This window comes from Chrysemys picta, chromosome 5 (genome assembly GCF_011386835.1).
Source record: "Chrysemys picta bellii isolate R12L10 chromosome 5, ASM1138683v2, whole genome shotgun sequence".
In the NCBI taxonomy this organism is placed as follows: Eukaryota; Metazoa; Chordata; order Testudines; family Emydidae; genus Chrysemys; species Chrysemys picta.
Window position 1 is genome coordinate 83911603 of NC_088795.1, and position 19103 is coordinate 83930705.

General features: G+C 38.9%; 1 protein-coding gene across 1 annotated transcript in view; it reads right to left on the minus strand.

Annotated features, from left to right (window-relative positions):
• Window positions 1-8969: 8969 nt before the first annotated feature.
• Window positions 8970-19103, minus strand: part of MTNR1A (melatonin receptor 1A) — a 90249-nt gene continuing 80115 nt past the window's right edge. The window contains exon 2 of the mRNA XM_065596805.1: window positions 8970-12593. Within this exon, the coding sequence (XP_065452877.1) occupies window positions 11725-12593 (869 nt within the window). The 3' untranslated portion in view covers window positions 8970-11724. The remainder of the gene's footprint in view (window positions 12594-19103) is intronic.

Sequence of the window (19103 nt, forward strand, 5' to 3'; positions counted from 1 at the left end):
GTCTCAATGGAGGAGCTTGCATTAGTGTAACTTTATTGGTACTATATTTTTAAGTTATAGTAGTTATTAAAATATTTATAAACCCAATGCTTCAAAACTGACAATCATTGGGCTTGAGCCTTTTTTCCTTGTATAAAGAATACAGGATCAGCACCTGCTATTTCTTTCCCCATTATATTCATTAATCCTGTTTCTCCCACTGATATATCCTCAAGATTTGTGTGGCGCTAGAACAGCTATTCTCAGTAGCTGAAATTACATTGATTCAAATTGACTGAATTTCATCAACTTCATCCGTACAAACTGGAAACGTTTTTTTTCAGTGTTTAAATACTGTTAAAACATTGCTAAATGCTTGATTCTGTTGTTTCCATCTTTATGCGCACAACAACAAAATAAATGTAACATATTAAGGCCTTGGGTTTCTTGGTGGGTTTCCAGTATTGCCAACTCCAAGCATTCAAAAATGAGTCAGGCCCCCAAAATAATTATTAAAAAACAATTGGAGGGTTTCTTTTTGCTTGTCTTCTGGTTTCCAAATGGTGACACTGGGGTCACATTTTCAAGCTTTACTCTGCAACAAGGAGGGCTAGAAACTTAATTTTTGTTTTAAATAAAAGCTGAGTTGCTCATCTATTCCCTGGACTTCAGGATCTATGACTGAAGAACAACAAATGTTGCCAGATTCCCAATAAAACCATGACCGTTGGGAACATGGTGTTTCATGTCAGTGATAGAAATGCAGGAAAGTATGTTTTTAATACCTCAGCTATATTATATAAGAAGGTGTAATTGCACATCTTGGGTTCAAAATCCCTTCCCCTCACAAAGAGTTGGTGTTCTCTTGATTTTTTTTTTCTTATTGCCTTGTACTAGGATGAGAGAAATTTTATTTAGACCCTGATACTCTGAAGTCTGGCCAGAGCACCTGTATGGAGTTCCATTGACTGTTATAGGACCCGGCACAGTAGTAAGTGTCCACCACATGGATCAGCTTGTAGGATCAGGCTGGAATTTGTGAAATTTCATCCCCTGCATTTGAAAACACCTGCTTTTGTACCCCTAATTTTTATCATAATCTTACATTTCTAAAAGTTTTACATTCAGTCGTTTGGTAGTTTGAGAGGGATGGTTAAACCTGTTGATAAATTCATTTTTAAGACTTGGGGAATTGTGGAGGTAATTAGCTAAACATGAGCTCCTAGTACAATGCTGTGGCCAAATGGGCAAATGTGAGTCATAGGCTACACCTACAGTTGGACCTGGGGGTGTGATTCCCAGCTTGAGTAGACATACTTGCGCTAATTCTCATGGCACTAACACACTAAAAATAGTAGTTTTAGCCATGGTAGCATGGGCAGCAGTGAATGGTGTTGAAATGGATCTTTTAATGGTCCACAGTTGGGCAGGGGTTTACTGGTACCAGTGAGAATTTGGAAACCAGTATGCTTAATGCACAGTCATTTATTTGAGAGAGAATCACACAGGCAGTTAAAGTTACATGGTGTACATTCTTTTCCATAAACCTCAGTTTCCTGAGCATTAAACCCTCAGTAACTATGTTGCCTTACAACAGGCCTGCACAACATACGGCCCGCTGGCCACAGGGTGTTGAAGTGGCCAGTGGCAGGCTGGGGAGTGAGGGTGAGGCAGCAGCAGAAGGTAAGAGGCTAATGGCAGGCAGGCAGGTGAGCTGGCGGCGGGGGGAGCAGGCGACCCGGCGGTGGACAGGCAGGTGAGCTGGCGACGGCGGCAGCGGCGGGGGGGCTGAGGAGGCAAGTGGGCAGCGGGGGCTGAATAGGCGAGCCGGGGGGTGGGGGGATGATGAGCCGGGCGGGCGGTGGCGGGGGAGGGAGGGATCTTTATACTTGGGAGGTGGGTGAGGAGGCGAGCGGCAAGTCGTTGGCTGACCTGTTCTACTGATCTTGTCTCTCATAAAAATTGGTCCTTTTTGCTGCTTTTCTCTGGGCTGGGGGTTGTCCCAGTGCTGCAAAGAGGGTGTTCCCAAAGGAAGGTGCTTGCTTCTAACCCCAGAGGCCAGCAGTATGTCTGCTCTTCTCTAGTCAGCCCACTTGACAAGTTTGATTGTCCATGGTCTGGCTCCCATCCCCTCTCCAAAGTTGCAGCTGTCTGGAGGTGCCTGCCTTCCACGTCTTCCTCATTCACACCTCATTCATTTAACAGGGGAACTGATTACAAAGTGGGGGGAAGATCTTATTCTACTTCTAGCAAAAAGACATTTTTCTTTTACCTTAATTATACTCCCTTAGGGGCCCGCTAACATATTACCCAGGTTCAATACCACTGTTTCGGCGGGGTGGCGCTGGGGAAGGAGGGTTTGTTTCCCTGGGGTGGGCGGCGCTGGGGGAGGTGTTGTTTCCATGGGGCCGGGAGGTGCTGGGGTGGGGGCGGTGTTTGGGGGGGGGGCTGGGCGGCGCTGGGGGGGGGGAGTGTTTTGGCAGGGGCCGGGAGGGTTTGGCCCTCAGCTGTTTTTTTTGGAGTAATATGGCCCTCGCCACTTTACGAGTTGTGCAGGCCTGCCTTACCCAGTATCCTGATTGGCAGACAAAGCAGATATATCTACCAGCTCTAGATGGAGACTACTTCCCTTTCTTCTTTCCCCTCTAAGGCACTTGGTCTGTCCCTCAAAGCAGACGACCTCTGATTCTAAGATCCCTCGAGGCAGGGTCTCGGTTACCCCGATGACTTCCGTCTCACAGACTCAAACCTCTTTGGATATTAATTGGGGAGTTGATCTGATTTCATTCACTTTGCTTAGCATTTATATACCCTTTTGTTCTCAAAGGAATCACATGTTCCAGAAATATGCCTTGTAGGTGTTTATTACTGGTTTTCTTCATAATTTTGGAGGGGACTGCAAAGCAAACACACAAACAGAACAAAGCTCATCCATAGTTTACCCTCTCATAAATCATTCACTCAAGCTCTTTGAGTGAGGTTATCCAAAAAGGGTCATTTTGACCCATGTCAGCCATGTCCCCAAGCCTACTGCTCGCATGATCTTCTGTGTTCTTTACTTTGTGACCAGGTTCTCTGCTGATATATTCCAAAAAAATTCGGGATTAAAACACACATGCCCATCAAGCCATTGTTAACCATTCCAGTGCAGTTTCAGCACCTCCAGTAGTATTCCACTCCCTTTATCTAATGCTAAGAGAATCCTGCTCCCAAAATCCTCTAGCAGGTTCAAACATACCAAGCCATACCAAACTCATGCTCGCCACATTTATCCATATCAATCACAGCAATTCATAATAATTTGGCACCATCTCAACAAATGGCAGCATGGGCTAGCTGCCCTGAGTACAAACACTCCCAGATCCCTGTGGGAGTGTACTCAGGGTGACTAGCCCATGCTACAGCTCACCCTGCCTGTGCTACCGCAGCTACACTACTATTTTTTAGCGCACTAGCCTAATGACAGACATGAGTATGTCTACTTGAGCTAAGAATCACACCCCCAGCTCCAAGGGCAGCCATAGCCTTAGATGCATAAACAGGGGGATCTGGCATAGGAGCAGACAAGTTACAGTACCGCTGTATTTGGCAGTGGTGTAACTGCTGCTGGACTATTGTGTCCTGTTCTGTTGACCCCAATTCAGGAAGAATGTTGGTAAGTTGGAGAGGGTTCAGAGAAGAGCTATGAGAATAATTAAGGGATTGGAAAACATGCCTTATTGTGATAGACACAAGGAGCTCAAACTATATAGTTTAACATAGAGAATGGTAAGGGGTGACTTGATCACTGTCTGTAAGTACCTATATGGGGAACAAATATTTGATAATGAGCTCTTCAATCTAGCAAAGATATAGCTTCCAATGGCTGGAAGCTGGAGCAAGACAAATTCAGACTGCAAATAAGGTGCATGTTTTTAACAGAGAGAGTAATTAACCATTGGAACTACTTACCAAGGGTTGTGATGGATTCTCTAGCACTGGCAATTTTACATTCCAGATTGGATGTTTTTTCTGGAAGGTATGCTTCAAACAGGAATTAATTCAAGGAAGTTGTGTGGCCTGTGTTATACAGTAAGTCAGCCTAGATGATCATAGTGGTCTGTTCTGGGCTTACAATCTATGAAGCTATTGTGTGCATAACTGTGTATTCACTTTTACACTTCCATAACTACATACAACCAGGTAATGACAGCAGAGTTGGCTGAATAATCAAAGCAATTGAAAACACTGTATGTGAAATTGTTCTTCAATATGTTACATATTCATGAATTAACATTCAATTAAAATATTATGAGTCATTCTCCAACATGAGGAAGTTATGAAACAAGTCCATTTATTTTTAAATTTTCACAAATTTCATCCAATTTAATGATTAGACAAATGTTATTCAACAGAATCTTGATCAATAGATATGTACTCGTAGAATGACACATACCAGGTGAAGTCTGGGTTTCACATACATTTATGTAGCTGTTATGAAATTCAGTGTAATTGAAAACAGAACTAGGACCATCAAGTTCATTAAACTGCCCATTTCAGTGTATGGTGAGGAAGTTCCAAACACTCAGCCATAGGAAATTGGTCAGTTTGCAGGTAGACATTTATATGAAAAATAATTGTAATAACTACATTTTTTTATACTAACTGGGCAGGGCAACCATTTATAACCTACATATTTCAGGAGAGTAAGCAAATTACTCCCTGCATGGAAATTCCTTCCCTAGCTACTTTATTGTGAAGTTGGTCATTAAAGAGGTTGTTCATTTTCTTCAGACTGTAGTGACTAATGTCAGAGAGAAGATACTGACTAGATGGACCATTGGTTGGAACCAGTATTAGTGAGGCCATTAAGGTAGCTGTGCTAGGGAGGAGGGAAGACCCCTGGGAAAGTAGGCTGAGTTGTGTTGTCTATCTGATGTGAGTCTTCTCCCTATTGGGAACCAAACACCACCTCCCAGCTTGCTTTCTCATGGCTTGTCTACACAGAGAGTTTGTACGTGGCAAGCCAAGGCTGTGAATCTACAGTGCACTAGCTTGCTGCACATTAACTGGCTGTGTGGACCTTGCTACTGTGTGCTAAACATTCCATAGTGCGCTTTCAATACTTCTGTTTCAGTGCATGCTAGGCAATAACTTTCCATGTAGACAAGTCCTCAGTGAGAGTTTGTTTCCTCCTGCTCATTAGCCCTGTTCCCTCCCTCAGTCCAGGAAGCAGCCAGGGAGGGTGTCATGTGACTGCAGAACAAGGGGGGAGGTGCGCAGCAGGGTAACAATCTGCATTTCTTGGAAATAAAAGCAAACTGTATGAAAAATACAGGACACTTCTTTTTAAGGAACATCACCTCATGGTGGTTTATTCATGGTACAAAAATATACATTGGCATCACAGTGTAGAACCCTTTGCATGATTATTGCTTAAACTATATATATTTGTATCTGATAAAATGCTTAGCCTTTTTAGGTATGGGTGGAGGACCATCTGACATCCCTTAAAATAAAGGATTGGTGGTTACATTGGGATGGGGTATTCTGGCACACAGCCGAGAGCACTGCTCGTTAAAGAGTGGATTGGCTGCTGCAAACAGGTGGGTGGGGAGAGTCAGGCTGGCAGCCTGCTCAGATATGGGGGATAAAGGGCCATAGTTTGGAATATGAAATCAGAGAAGGGTTAATTCTGAAGGGAGAGGGAAAGAATTATCCTGGAATATGGCATGAGCTACATACTGGGTTGGGGCAAATGCTCAGGTTGAGCATATACATCATCCTTCTGTTCCAAGGGCTGTACACTGTTTTTTTGGATTTAAACATGCATATTTCAATGTATCGCCTGACCATGGATGCAAATGTCCCCCTGAGGATAGTATAGTTGGAATATTTGCTATATATAAACCGGCGGAACATACCTTTTAGCATGGCTTGAAGAAATCTTTTCAATGTATAGGCTGGGTAGTTCTATGTAATTTAAAATATTTTGATTCTTTCCTCAAAATAACCACTAGTTATACTTTCTCTGTGTATTGTGAGGGTGTGACCCAGACAATGCATCACTAAGGATTGCACAGAAGTGTAGTTGTGTAGCCATGTAACAATTTGATGGGGGGTGGGGGGGAAATCAAGCGTACCATTAGCAGTTGCACTGTAACAACATTTTGATGTGATTCTTGTCCATCCTTGAACAAATTCTCCAATGTTTCATCGGGTATTCAGTGTTCTGTCACACTTTCTAATTTATGGCTTCTTAGCAGTAATTTAGGTTACTATTCCAGGGCTTGATCCTGGAGCATTTAAACAAGTAGTGCTTGCTGAAGTCAATGAGCTTACTCCATTTTCATGAGAATATTTGTCTGAGAAAGAGTTCTCAGGATCAGGACCCATTTACATGTTTGTAATTAAATGCAATCCTTGAGCACCCATATAGGGACATCACTAAGGGGAAGTGTCCGTGGAATGTCTATTTCCATACATCCTAGAGTTACATATAGGTGATAATTTCTGGATATCTGCCAGAAGCTTGTAGGATTTCACCAATATAGCAACATTGAAGCATGGCTAGATAACAGAAGTTTAATCAAGCCATTGAGTTAATATATTTACTTTATTTAAAAAATAAATCACATAGACAACTCCATTGGATGAGGTTTATTTTGCAGAGATTTGGCAGGCAATTTCACATTCCTCCACAACCTTGGTATAGACTTGGATAGCTGACAGTGATGGACTCTTTAAAATTAAGAGAGAAACGTAGCTAGTGTAATGGGATGATAGGTATGAAAGTAAATACTGCCAGATCCTCAGCTGTTATAAATCAGTGGGGCTATGCTGATTTACATTAGCTGAGGAGCTAGTCTTTTCTCTTTAATATTGTTTAATGTAGTGGAATAATTTGTTTATAGGCATATTATACATAATGTATCATAAATATTATGGTCAGTATTCAGTAATATGGCTGTTTTGGGTGGCCAATGTATATTAAAGTAATCCCAGATTAGTTTTAACCTATGCACCTCTTCCTTTCACCTTTCCTTTCTTTCTTCTAGAATAAATCTAAGAGGTGTATACTGTGGGCAAGTTCCACTCTTTGTTATGTAATTAGAACTTCCCAGAAACATACAAGATATTGAGGTAGGTTTTTTTTTCCTTCTTCTAATTGGAAAAAAACTGAATCACATAATGTGGTTCTCATTTAAATTAGGCAAAAATTTGAGCTACAGAACATGGCGTATGAAGCCACGACTACTGTGTTTTTCTACAGGTTCTGAATTGGCAAGCAAGTTTATATTAGCGGCACATATCCAGTCTAAAGCCTCAGTCAGCAAATGGCAGACAGTAGCCAATCTTAATTCTTTTAAAGTGCTAGGAATTATTAATTATAAACAGAAAGTGCACATATTGGAAAGGGATTAGAGAATATCTGTTGTTTTACATTACTACTGGTTTAGAAACAAGCTACTTTGAATGCTAGGGTTCTAGGCCTTTTACATTGACACTGTGTGTGCTTATTGTATTTATGTTGTTTGCTGTGCAGTTTCAATGGACCAATGAATTCCTTTGTGGCATAATTCTTTTTGAAGCTAATCAACGACAACATTGCAAAAGTAATTCAAAAAGCAATTCAAAGGTGCAGTATAGACTAGTCGTAGCAGGATGGGTTATTTGTTACTATAGAGACTGATTACAGTAGAATTGATTATTGTGGATTATTGAAAGATAATCTTCTGAAACATAAGGTAAAGACAAGCCAAATACCAGCTTTGTTGTTGCTCAGATGTCCATATAAAATAACACATTTGCTGTTTTTCCGTGTTGTTCCACTAGTAGCAGAGTGGAGAGAAAGAAATAATGTGACGAGCATTATAAATAAATTATTCAAAATTAATGTACATAGCTGCAAATAATCACTGTTTATATATAATAAACACTAACTTATATTAATGTGTTAATAATTTCTGTGCTAGTTATAAGAAAACAGTGCTATACTTCTGTGTTATATAAAGCTTTCAATGAAAATCATCACCAATAAAATGACTGTACCAAACACTGCAATAGTGTTATTCAGGATATGATGACACACAGTGACAGATGGATTGTTAGCACAGCCGGGATCATACATAAAAAAGAATTTTCATAGGGCAAATTGAGACTCATTTAACCATTGATCCTACAATGTGTTGCACATGGGTATATCCCTGCTCATGCCTGGGGGTCCATTGGCTTCACTGAGGCTCAGCTCGAAAGCAGAGGTCTATCCACGTGTAACACGTTACAGCAATGGGGCCTTAAAGGCCTTAAATCACCCATATTCAGGGGGCCTATGCACCACTTAAGCCTCCAAAATACAGAGTAATTGGATTAAGTGGTGTAGCAGCCCTATGCTGGTTTTCTACACGGGGTGAATTTCATCACTTCGAAGGTAAAAATATCTTTACTTATATCTTAGGGCTCATCCATTTGTACAGTTCAATTGCAAGACTGTTTGGATAAACCCACAACTGCCAGAGCTTAGTTCTATTTTTACTGAGAAAGAAGCATCCAATGTGCTGTAGATATTATCTGTTGATTATAGATGGCCCAATTCTGTGAGGTGCTGAGCAACTTCCAGCAATTCAGCATCTTGCAAGCCCCTCACAGGATCAGGACATAAATCATCCTAGGGAACTAAACATTGGTACTGGTGTTTTAATTTGCAATCAGTTTGCATTTGGATGTGCTGCTGGTTGGGAGTGACTTCGCAAACCATTCCTAAAAACATACTATAGAATGGTCAAAAAATAAGCAGAAAAATTTGAAGAGGTCAGCAAATAATTTCCTAAAACTTCCAGCCAGCTGGACATTAATTTGGGGGCAAACAAATAGCTACAACCAACAATACCCCAAAAAGAGCAAGAGATTAATCTTTTAAAAATTATTGCTATAGTTAGCAGCTCATATCATCACCAACATAAACAATTTCTGTAGTTTTAGAATTAATACAAATATTTCAAAATACCAGATCTCAAAAATGTTCTCAATTTTAATTACAGACCTGCTCACCAAAATATAGACCTTTCATATAATATACGATTTATTGTGTCTAGCAAATGAGTTTTTTTTATTATAATCAAAAAATATATTTTAGCACTTGTGACTTAAAAGGGATTTTAATTCCTCAGATAACCCACACTAATGGCTGTTTCAAGGCTTATATGTGTGTAGAAATGATAAACATGTAAGCTTCCAGTTTGAAACAGGCAAGTGAAGAAACCTTTGACAATACTAAATTCACTGATGGTCAGGCTACTGAAACTATCTTTATGCTACTTTATCAGATTTATCATAAAATATTACATTGTTTTAAGTGAAAATATTTGTTTTAAATAAGGCAAGACTTTTTGTAGTAATTTAAATAGTGAATTTCTTATGTGACTAATATAGGGTGGTCTTGCCTCCCTCATTGTGATACAACTACACACTATAAGCAATGTCATTACACAGCTAAGCATCCTCTAAGGATGAAATCACTGAAGGAAGCTGTGATATACTTTATACTGTTAATCATATTATATACTACAATAGAAGAGAACTGGTTATTTACACAGCGGTTTTTACATTACAGATTTCAATGTAAACAAAGATGAGTCAAGCACCTTGATAATGCATTGACCAGCTTGTTCATCTGGAAAATGTTTCATCACTGTTAGTTCATTATAAGCCTGAAGTGAGTGAAGGACAACATGAGGCACCTGTTTTTAAGGTAAGAAATTATTCAGTTGCCAAAATGTCAGTGTGGTTTCAAGTATGTATGAATATGTTCTGTTTAGCTCATAATTTATATTAAGTCAACTGTACAATAATATATGCCCAAAAGATATGAGATGCTTTTAAGGTTGTCCACAGTTAAGGAATTATAGAATACAGTGAGTATTTAATGTTTTCAAAGACATCTAAGCTGTTGAAAACCAAATATTTTTCTAGAGTTTCATGTAATTATTTTAATGAACCAGTTTCAACATAGTGTATATTTTAACATATAACAACAACAACATTCTGATAAGCTATTAAAACCTCTTAGTCCTGTGGAGATGGCTGGAACTGTCTTGGAAAAGCTCAAGCATCAGTGATTGTGGGAAGTAAATATATGCCAGGAGAGGATGGCTAATGATTAGAAAGCTATGATAGCTGAAATCTTTATAGATCTAATTCAGTGGATCATTCCTTTTAATGATAGTACGAGTTAGGGAGAGAACAGTCCTTGCATAGTGTTTGAAAGGATCTCAGCCCATTAACTGAAAAAGCTGAAACTTATTTTTGTGTTTTAATAAAATAAAATAAAAAGTTTTCACCAAACGAGATTCACTGTAGAAGGCCAGGACCTGCCTAGCTGCACTTCCTCCCTTCCCCACCCTCTTCATCTCTTGCCCATGCATGGAACACAGCTATGGCTAGGCCACATAGATGGTTCTCAGTATTGGACCAGCTACCCCCGGTTCCTTTGTCCCTGTACCACAGGGTAGCGGTGCCTTCTCTTTTCTCTTCTGGTCTGTTAATCTCTCTAGGCTTTTATACCATTTTCATCACTGGTAACTATGGATGAGGTGTTTAGATACCAACATTTCAAAAAGCCTTTTTGGACAATTTTGAGAAGGAGCCAGGGTTCTAGAGGCTTCCAGGGGTTAAAACAGGGCCACATGCTCATTTTGGGAAGCAGTACATGAATTTGATATGATTTTCTCAATCCTCCAGGCTTCATGTGGTTGAGAGTTCAGCTAAGCGTTCAGAACCCACAGAGGCCCTGTCCTTCTCCAAACAAACTCCCATTCCTCTCAGATGCCCCTCTTAAGTGTATTTGGCTTCCTGAGGAGAGGCCCAGTGTCTGGCACTTCCTAAAACATACTATGGAATGGTCATGGAGAAGCAACAGGAACGTCTCTCTGCTATCTCCAGAGGATATCTCCCCATTCTCTCCTTTTGGGTGACTTCCAGGCTTCTCCCATTTGTATTTCTCCTGGACATTAGGGAAGTTGTAAGTTCCATAAGTCAAAATCACCCTGTGTGCTTTAAGCTCTTGATGAGCCCATGTGTGCTCCCTGCCACCCCCAGCATGCCCCTAGTTGTTCTATAGGCCCATGTAGCTTTTGAGATAATCAGACATGCATATTTCTCCTCCTAAAAACAGTTTTAAAGAGGAGGACTCAAAAAGGGCGGTGTAATAACCTGAAAGGAGTGGTGAGGCTTACTTGCCACAAAGTTATGACTACTATAGGAACTTAAGTATATAGACTGAGATTCTTAGTGAAGCATTTCAAGTATTCTCCCTCATCTTTTCACGTTCCCTCACACTGGAATGAATAGCTCCCATTTTTCCTGTAACAGGAGTTGTTAAGGGTGTCAGGATCAGTACCATAACCTGCCTTGCAATTTAGGGAGTCCAGCTGGGGGTTGATGATGCTTTTTCAAACAGTTAGTTATATGGCAGTTCAGTTCCAATCCATCTTCAATTATCTATGTTAAACAAAAAATTAAAAAAAATGTCTGTAACCCTGTAATACCTTAAGCATATGAGAGTCATTATTTGAAAGATATGTCGTACAACAGGAGGCTCTTTATGTCAAGGCTGTGTTACTTTGGCTCACAAATACTGTACACAGAACATTGTCCAAATACCTTTCGTATAGGACTAGTATTTCACTACAGCACTTCAACTGTGTGGCTAATAAAACAGAGCTAGTGTTTGAATGTTGTAGATCGGCAATGGTGAGGGTCCCATTTTCACACAGAGTCTACCTTCACTTGATTGTTGTTCGTAATCAGTGGTGAGGGTTTGGTTTTCATCCTATCTGCTGCATCGTTAGAACTATCCTGAAAGAAAACTTTTGCTGTACAAATTGTGACAATAATTCTCTTGTATTCTCTTCTGAAATTCTGGTTCAGGAGTCCATATATGATAGCATTAAGGCAGCTGTTGAAATATGCCATGTAGTAACTGGATACAAACAACCACTCTGGAATCCTGGGGATTATTGTGTCTGGGTCAACAGCCACAGCCAGGCCTATGAAGTTCAAAGGAGCCCAGCAGATTGCAAACAGTACAAATACCACAAACATGGTGACAAAATTCCTAAAGTCATGTGGCTTCAGCCTGGGCTTGTTGTCAGGTTTAACCCTTCGCCTTACCTGAATAACAAGGATCCATATTCTCAAGTAACAGAAAGTAACTATGGCTATGGGAAGCATGAAATGGAAAAACACCACTGCTATTGTATACGGTGAGCTCACGGATTGTGCAAATGTGCACGAGTAGATCCGCGGATCATATTGTAGCGATCCAACAAACAGATTGGGAACAATAGCAACAAATGTCAGGATCCAGATGAGAATGACGTAGCACAGAGCATTCTTGTCACTATACAGCTTGTCATACTTGAGGCTGTGGCAGATGTAGCAATATCGATTAATAGCAATGCCTGTAATGTTGAATATTGATCCAATAACACTTAGGCCCATCAGGAAACCACTAATTTGGCAATGGAGGTAGCCCAGATTCCATCCATTATGAAATACAGATGTCAGGACCAGTGGGTATGGGTAGATCGCCACTACCAAGTCTGCAATGGCCAGGCTTACAACAAATATATTTCCTGCAAAATAAATATGGAAAAAAATATTTATTTCTCTTTTTTTTCTTTTGTTCTTTCTTCCTTTGTGTCTCTCCCTATTTTTAACAGCCAGTCTCAGAGGAAAACTATAATTTCTATTAACACCAAACTTTATTTTCATGTATCAGAAATAAGACACTTATTTTTCTTTAAAGAGGAAATGGTTCAATTCTAAGGTGTACCTTTAAAACAAAGATTTTATTGGGTTGAGTTACCATAAAAATTCTATGTTTATTATGTCATTTACTTGGGTTCTCCTACTCGCACAGATCCAGAATTCATGTCTTATTAAAATAGTCTTGCTAGAAAAATGAGCATAAATAATATGATTACTCATATGGTGCCATTTAAAACTCTCATTCACTTTTCACATTTAACTCCATTGCTTTTCCTTAAATTATCCCCAAACTTTTCTACTTCTGAAACTTAAATCTGTTTTCCTGTTTGTATCTCAAGCCTTTCTTGGATGATATTACCTTAATAAATTTTAAAGACTCCAGCTACAATATTGTAATTGTATTAATATTTAGAGAAGTCATCCTTCTGGTATTTCTCAAGTAAAGAGTTTCTAAAAAACTAAAAAAATCCAAATCCAATTTTTCATCCTGACAAATATAGTTTAAAGATCTTCCACATGAACACAGAGCAATCAGGAGTAAGAGTATGTGGCATCAATCTAAAGGTAAAAAAAGCAGATGCAGCAGCAAAGAGAAGTCGCTGAAAAGATACTGTTGACTTTTTAATGGGCTTTGGATAGGGCCCACAATCAAGCAGGTAAATCAGAATCAATCTATTTTAAGTACTTAAACAGCATCCATTGCTGTAGCATCTGAGCACCTCATAATCCTTCAAGTATTTTACAAATGTATGAGTTTATATTGAACTAGTTTATCCTCATGCATTTTTAAAACTAGTCAATCTACATGTTTATTTCCTTCTATATTGCAAGTATGAAGATTATTATTCTCATGAGATATTTACGTCACACACTGTAGGTCACATGTGAGGTCTTATTGCAAATATAGAGACTATCTTCCCTCTAAAGTGCTCAATCCCTGGTCTACTGAGCACACACAGAACTCTTAGTTCTGCTAATCCCAAAGGAATAGTGTCCACCAGGTTGTAAAACTCCACTCGGTATCACCACTTTACTTCACACACAACACTTTGATAATAAACTTATTGTTTTCACTATATCTAACAGAAATTCAAGTGATAGAGAGTCAGAATATTGGTAACAAATGGTTAAATATAAAACAAAATCAACTTGTTTTCTAGTGACTAACAGGGTATTCCCCCATTTCCTACAAGACAGCTTACCCTAAGTCCTTTCCCCAGCATTTTCAACCAATTTAGTTGAGACCCTTGCTTCTGAGATCAAGCCCGCTGGCAGCTTGTCTTCACAGACTGAAGTAATCACTGGAGGTTCCTCTGCACCTTCTAGATATAGTCTCTCAAACCACTGTTTTAGTTTGAGAACAGGATATCATTCTGCACAGCTCATTTTTTCCTGTGTGCTTTTTTCATTGATTTCACATCCCTCCATTAGCATTTGACTCAGTATGTAAATGTGTCGCCACTGTAAAACTTACAATACTTCACTTTCATGTAGCCAGACAGCTAAACATTTCTTACCTCCTGTCTGTTGGAACCATTCTAAAACAGGTCACCTTACTTGCTTTAAGAACATAATTTTTGTACATACATATGTAACTCTTTACATATCACCTGTACACACCTCTCTCAATCATTAAGATGACCAGTATGACACAGGCTTTCATTAGAGACCTTATGTGACACTCTTTCGTGAACTAGAATGTAAATTCCAGACCCAGGGGATCCCTGTAACCCTAATGCACTGCTAATAATTGGTATCAAGAGGTCCCTAGGTCACAATCAGTAACTTACAAAACCTACAGTAATAGGTGTTCATTGTCCAGAAGAACACCTATTGTCACGAACAGAAGTTGGTCCAATAAAACATATCACCTCACCCACCTTGTCTCTCTGGGACCAACACCTCTACACCACATTGCAAATTAAAAACAATGACAAGCAAAACATGGAACCTAAATTCAGATAAAAGAAATTGTGGCAGATTATTGATTATAAGGGATGAAATCCTGGCATTATGGAAGTAAATGGGATATTTGCTATTGACTTCAATGAGGCAAGGATATTTTTTAAACAAGCTGAGAACTATGGGCAATACTAATAATTGGTAGAACTAGTAATGCACAAAACAACCCAACGTGCTCTCTTATCTTTCTATATTTTTTAAAAAAAAAAAGCCAATTTACTAAAAAATTATCAAAAGCAAAGTAAATTTGCTAACACAGATGTGTTTGGGACAACATTTTAGTCAAGTTTTTCAGCATGTAAGCAAGTACCATACTGTTAAACTATAACTGAAAATCAGCTTTAAAATGAAAATACCAATGCGGTAACAGGTCCTTTGCACTGCTGCAATTCTCCATTGTGCTCCACTTCTTTTAATATAATTATATTAATTATAACATTGTAAAAAGCATTTTCTCCCGTTAATCCCATGCTTTAAATGTTCTTAGGGAAATACTAAATCTCAAAACACATGTAGAGATGCAGAAATGTGGAAATTATTTGGCTCAGAACAGTGCGTTTTTTTGTATTTTAATTGTATTCAGTGCAGACACATGATGCCCATTAACTGTTCCTAATAACAGAAGCTGGGATAAATGGCCTTATTTAAAAGATTAAGATATACTGTTTTTATAAGTTTTGTACCTAGTTTTCTAGATGCCTCTCTCTTGTTGATTTCTGAAGTTGTTTCCTCTTTTTGACTGAGGATCCAATGCCATCCTAGAGTCTGCTTGTGATGAAGCCTGTGGCAGAGGTCCTATTAATTTCAGAAGCAGCATGAAAGGAGGAAGTTTGAATAGAAAGAGAAGAGAAATATAAAATCCATTCCCTCTGTTGGTCTTTGCTCACAAAATCTGTCCATGACTCATTGGAAGATTGTTTGCAGAATACTGTAAGTGTGTAAATACAACACTATATAAATTACAGGTGGGGCTGAGTCACTTCCTATTATAAGGCTCTGTTTCATTTGCCCACAACTTTGCCAAACTAACTATTTGGGCTGAAATTTTCCATGCTGGTTTCTTCTGCAGGCTGATTTTTTTTTCTTTTTTCAAAAACCTTCAGCCACAATGGTTCAGCCACTTCTAAGAACAAGACTAAGGAAAAATGACTGTTTTGCCCATATTGAAAAACGTTGATCTTTTCTTTGAAAAAAAATGTGCTAGGATCCCCAGACTTTGGAGCTGGGCCTTGAAATTTGGCAGCAGGGGGACTTGTGGTCAAGGTCTTGCCTTTTGCTTTCCTTGTGAAAATCAGTCCAAATTTGCCCAAATTAACAGGCTCTTGAAAAATCAGTTTTCACGTGCTCAGTAGAACATGCTTAGATTTTTAGTCGCTAAATCCCCAAACAATTCTGTCCGCACTGGGCATGCTCCAGCCAGGGGCTGAGCAGAATTCTGCCTATAATTGCAGCTCTGGCCTCCTGTTGGCTGGGCTGAGGTCTGGCAACAGAACTGAGAGCAAGGAGCTTGTCAACCTGTGCTGGTTTGAATTCAGAATTCACAAGAGCTAGACTTCATGGGGGCAGGAGCCAGAGGGGAGACCGGGCAAGGAGGCTGGTGGGAGAGGAGAGAACGCTGTGCTGTAAATAACCCCTGTGGCTACACTCCGAACAAATGCTGAGAAAACAAAATATTAAATAGCTGTTCATTAATTGAGCACCTTCCACTCTGTGCACTGAAAAAATAGTATGCCATCATGCAATTAAAGACTGTATTGTAATGCATAAACACAAGGGGAGTTATTTAAGGTTTCACATGCCATCTGAATTCTGGTGTTTCCTAACTTTTGAGTGCTAGACTTTTCAAACTTAATAATGTTCTTTTAACTTGTAAAGAAGTGTGGAGAAAGTTGCGCTGGGCTGACTAGAGTCACTAGGCTCTGCTTTTAAATAGTCCAAAGAAATGCTCCATAAAATATTGGCAGTGCTGTGAATGCAGAAGAAACCCGTGAGACTGGTCTTAAAAAGTACATGTTCCATATCAGACCAATCTGCCATCTTACAATTTTTACTAAAGAAAAAAATGATCTTCCACACAATTCCACTTTCCCAAAAGGGAAACACCACATAACATTAATGGAATAAATGTGACACAGGGAAGTTGTAGGAAAGACTAATACTATTAATTTTCATGATGCCATTGCCAAAATAGATGGAGAAGCAGCACAGAAGATCCACAGGCTGTTGCACTGACAGTAATTGATCTCTGTGTAATACATAGCATTTGTATGCTTGTAATGATTCCATAGACTCTGTGTTTAGGCTTGATCCTTCAGCACTGACGTTAATCAGAGTTTTGCCTGTGACTTGAATGGGAACAGGATCTTGCACAATATGAGTAGAACCAATAAAGGACAAAATTGCCAATGTTGAACCTCAGACTTAGAATTGAGGGAACTCAGCATCAAGCAGCCACATTAACAGGGAAAAGAGGCCCAAATTCTGCCGACACAACTGAGAGCAGACTTTGGCCTGGAGACCAGAGTTCCCCAAATGTCAAGGGGGAGGTATTACTAGGGGCACAGTTGATTTTCTCTCCGCTGGAAGGAGTGGTAAGAATAAGAAATTTTGGAGGTTTTAGATCTATGATGCAAAATAACTACATTTTATAAGGTTAGTGAGTCCTATTTAAGATTTTGGGATTATGGAAAAACTTTAATTGAGTAGTAGAGTGGGAGGACTGGAGATTTTATTTTAGTGGCGACAGTGATAAGGGATTGCTATTATTTTTCAACACATTTATTTAGACCAATATTTTCCAGTTTGCTGTTTCTACTCCTTACTTTCTTATGCTAACTTTTTATTCTTCACCCAAAGAATAAAATTATTTTATTACTAAATTTATTTTCAGGTGGATTAATGGTCTAGCCATGTTGTTAATCCTTGGTGAATACAGCAATCTGGTTTCTGACTTTCAGGGAACAATTTTGGCTTTGAGAAATCTGGCTATGAGAAACAAGCAAACCAATAACCAGCACAATCAAAGCAGCAATAACTTAAATATGAATAGAAACAAAAATATCTAGAATCATCTCAATGAATAGGAAAAGAAAAACAGACAAATAATTATTTTACATGTATAGAACAGCAGAGAGTTCACCCTTTGTCAACAGCCACAGATTATTCTATGCTAGAAATAGGAAAAATATTTTCCACCTAAATAAATAGATCAAATCAAACATCTGCATTCCCCCCTAAACGTTATTAAACACCTGTAACTGATCTTCTCCCTTTCAATCTTCTTTACACCTCAACCTCTTTGCTTTTTACCCTAGCATTATTTCAAAAATTCAGTCATACATTGGAAAAAAAATATTTTCCTGAAAAAAGATCAATTTGCATCATTAAATTACATATTCAGTATTTGTATTGTATTAATAGCTAGAGGCCCCAGCTCTAAAGAGATACAAGACTCCATTCCCAATATCTTCTAAACCTGTATGATGTGTATGCATGTTTAACATATTATCTGCAACCTTATTCTAGCTTCTTGCTTAGGGACCTTCCACACCCAAGCTCATTGCTATTGCGATGTGCCATCTGTTGTGTATTGGGTATCCAGGAGCCACAAATACAGACTGTACTGCGTTCAGGTGAACAATGCCTTCTCTTTCTTTTAGTGGACTGTTCACATTTCATATTCACCTAGTCTGATGGGACACAAGCATGTTTTTAGATTTTTCTAACTTTGAGACATTTTTCAGCCTTTCCTTTTTTACCATAAGAGTTTATTTTGAGGCAGGACCTGATCCTATGGTCACTGAAGTCAATGGGAGTCTTTCAATTGACTTTAATAGGAGCTGGATCAGGCCCTTAATGTTTACTTATTAATTCCCCACTCCCTAATGATACTGGTATGCAACATTTACAATCTAGGGTCAATTATGAAATCAAATTTAGTTTCTGATTAGAATGTCTATGCAGTTCCTAACTGCTTTTTTTAATCACCTCTCAAATATGCCCAGATGTGAATGTAGAAGCATTAGTTTCTGATCTTGATATGACTAATTATAGGCTAGGCTTAATTATTGGGATTTTTTTTCTATAAATGTAGGTCAAATTCTCTGGAGGTATAACTTGTTCAAAATGCTTCACTGCCAGGATTCTTAGGATTTGGTACCCTTATCACCAGATCTTCACAGTAAAGCACCTTGAATTCTTCTAGTGACATCTTATAAGATTTCTGATAATTGCTAAGATTTTTACTGGTTATGTCTAGGGGTCTCTCATTGTATTTTATTTAATCATGAAACTATATTTTCCCTTTAGTCTAGATATTTTCTCATTTAGTTCTATAAAATGGACAGGCTCAAAAGATAAATCCAAAGTTGTGCATTATTAGATAGACAAACAGCTAATTCACATGTGCAGAA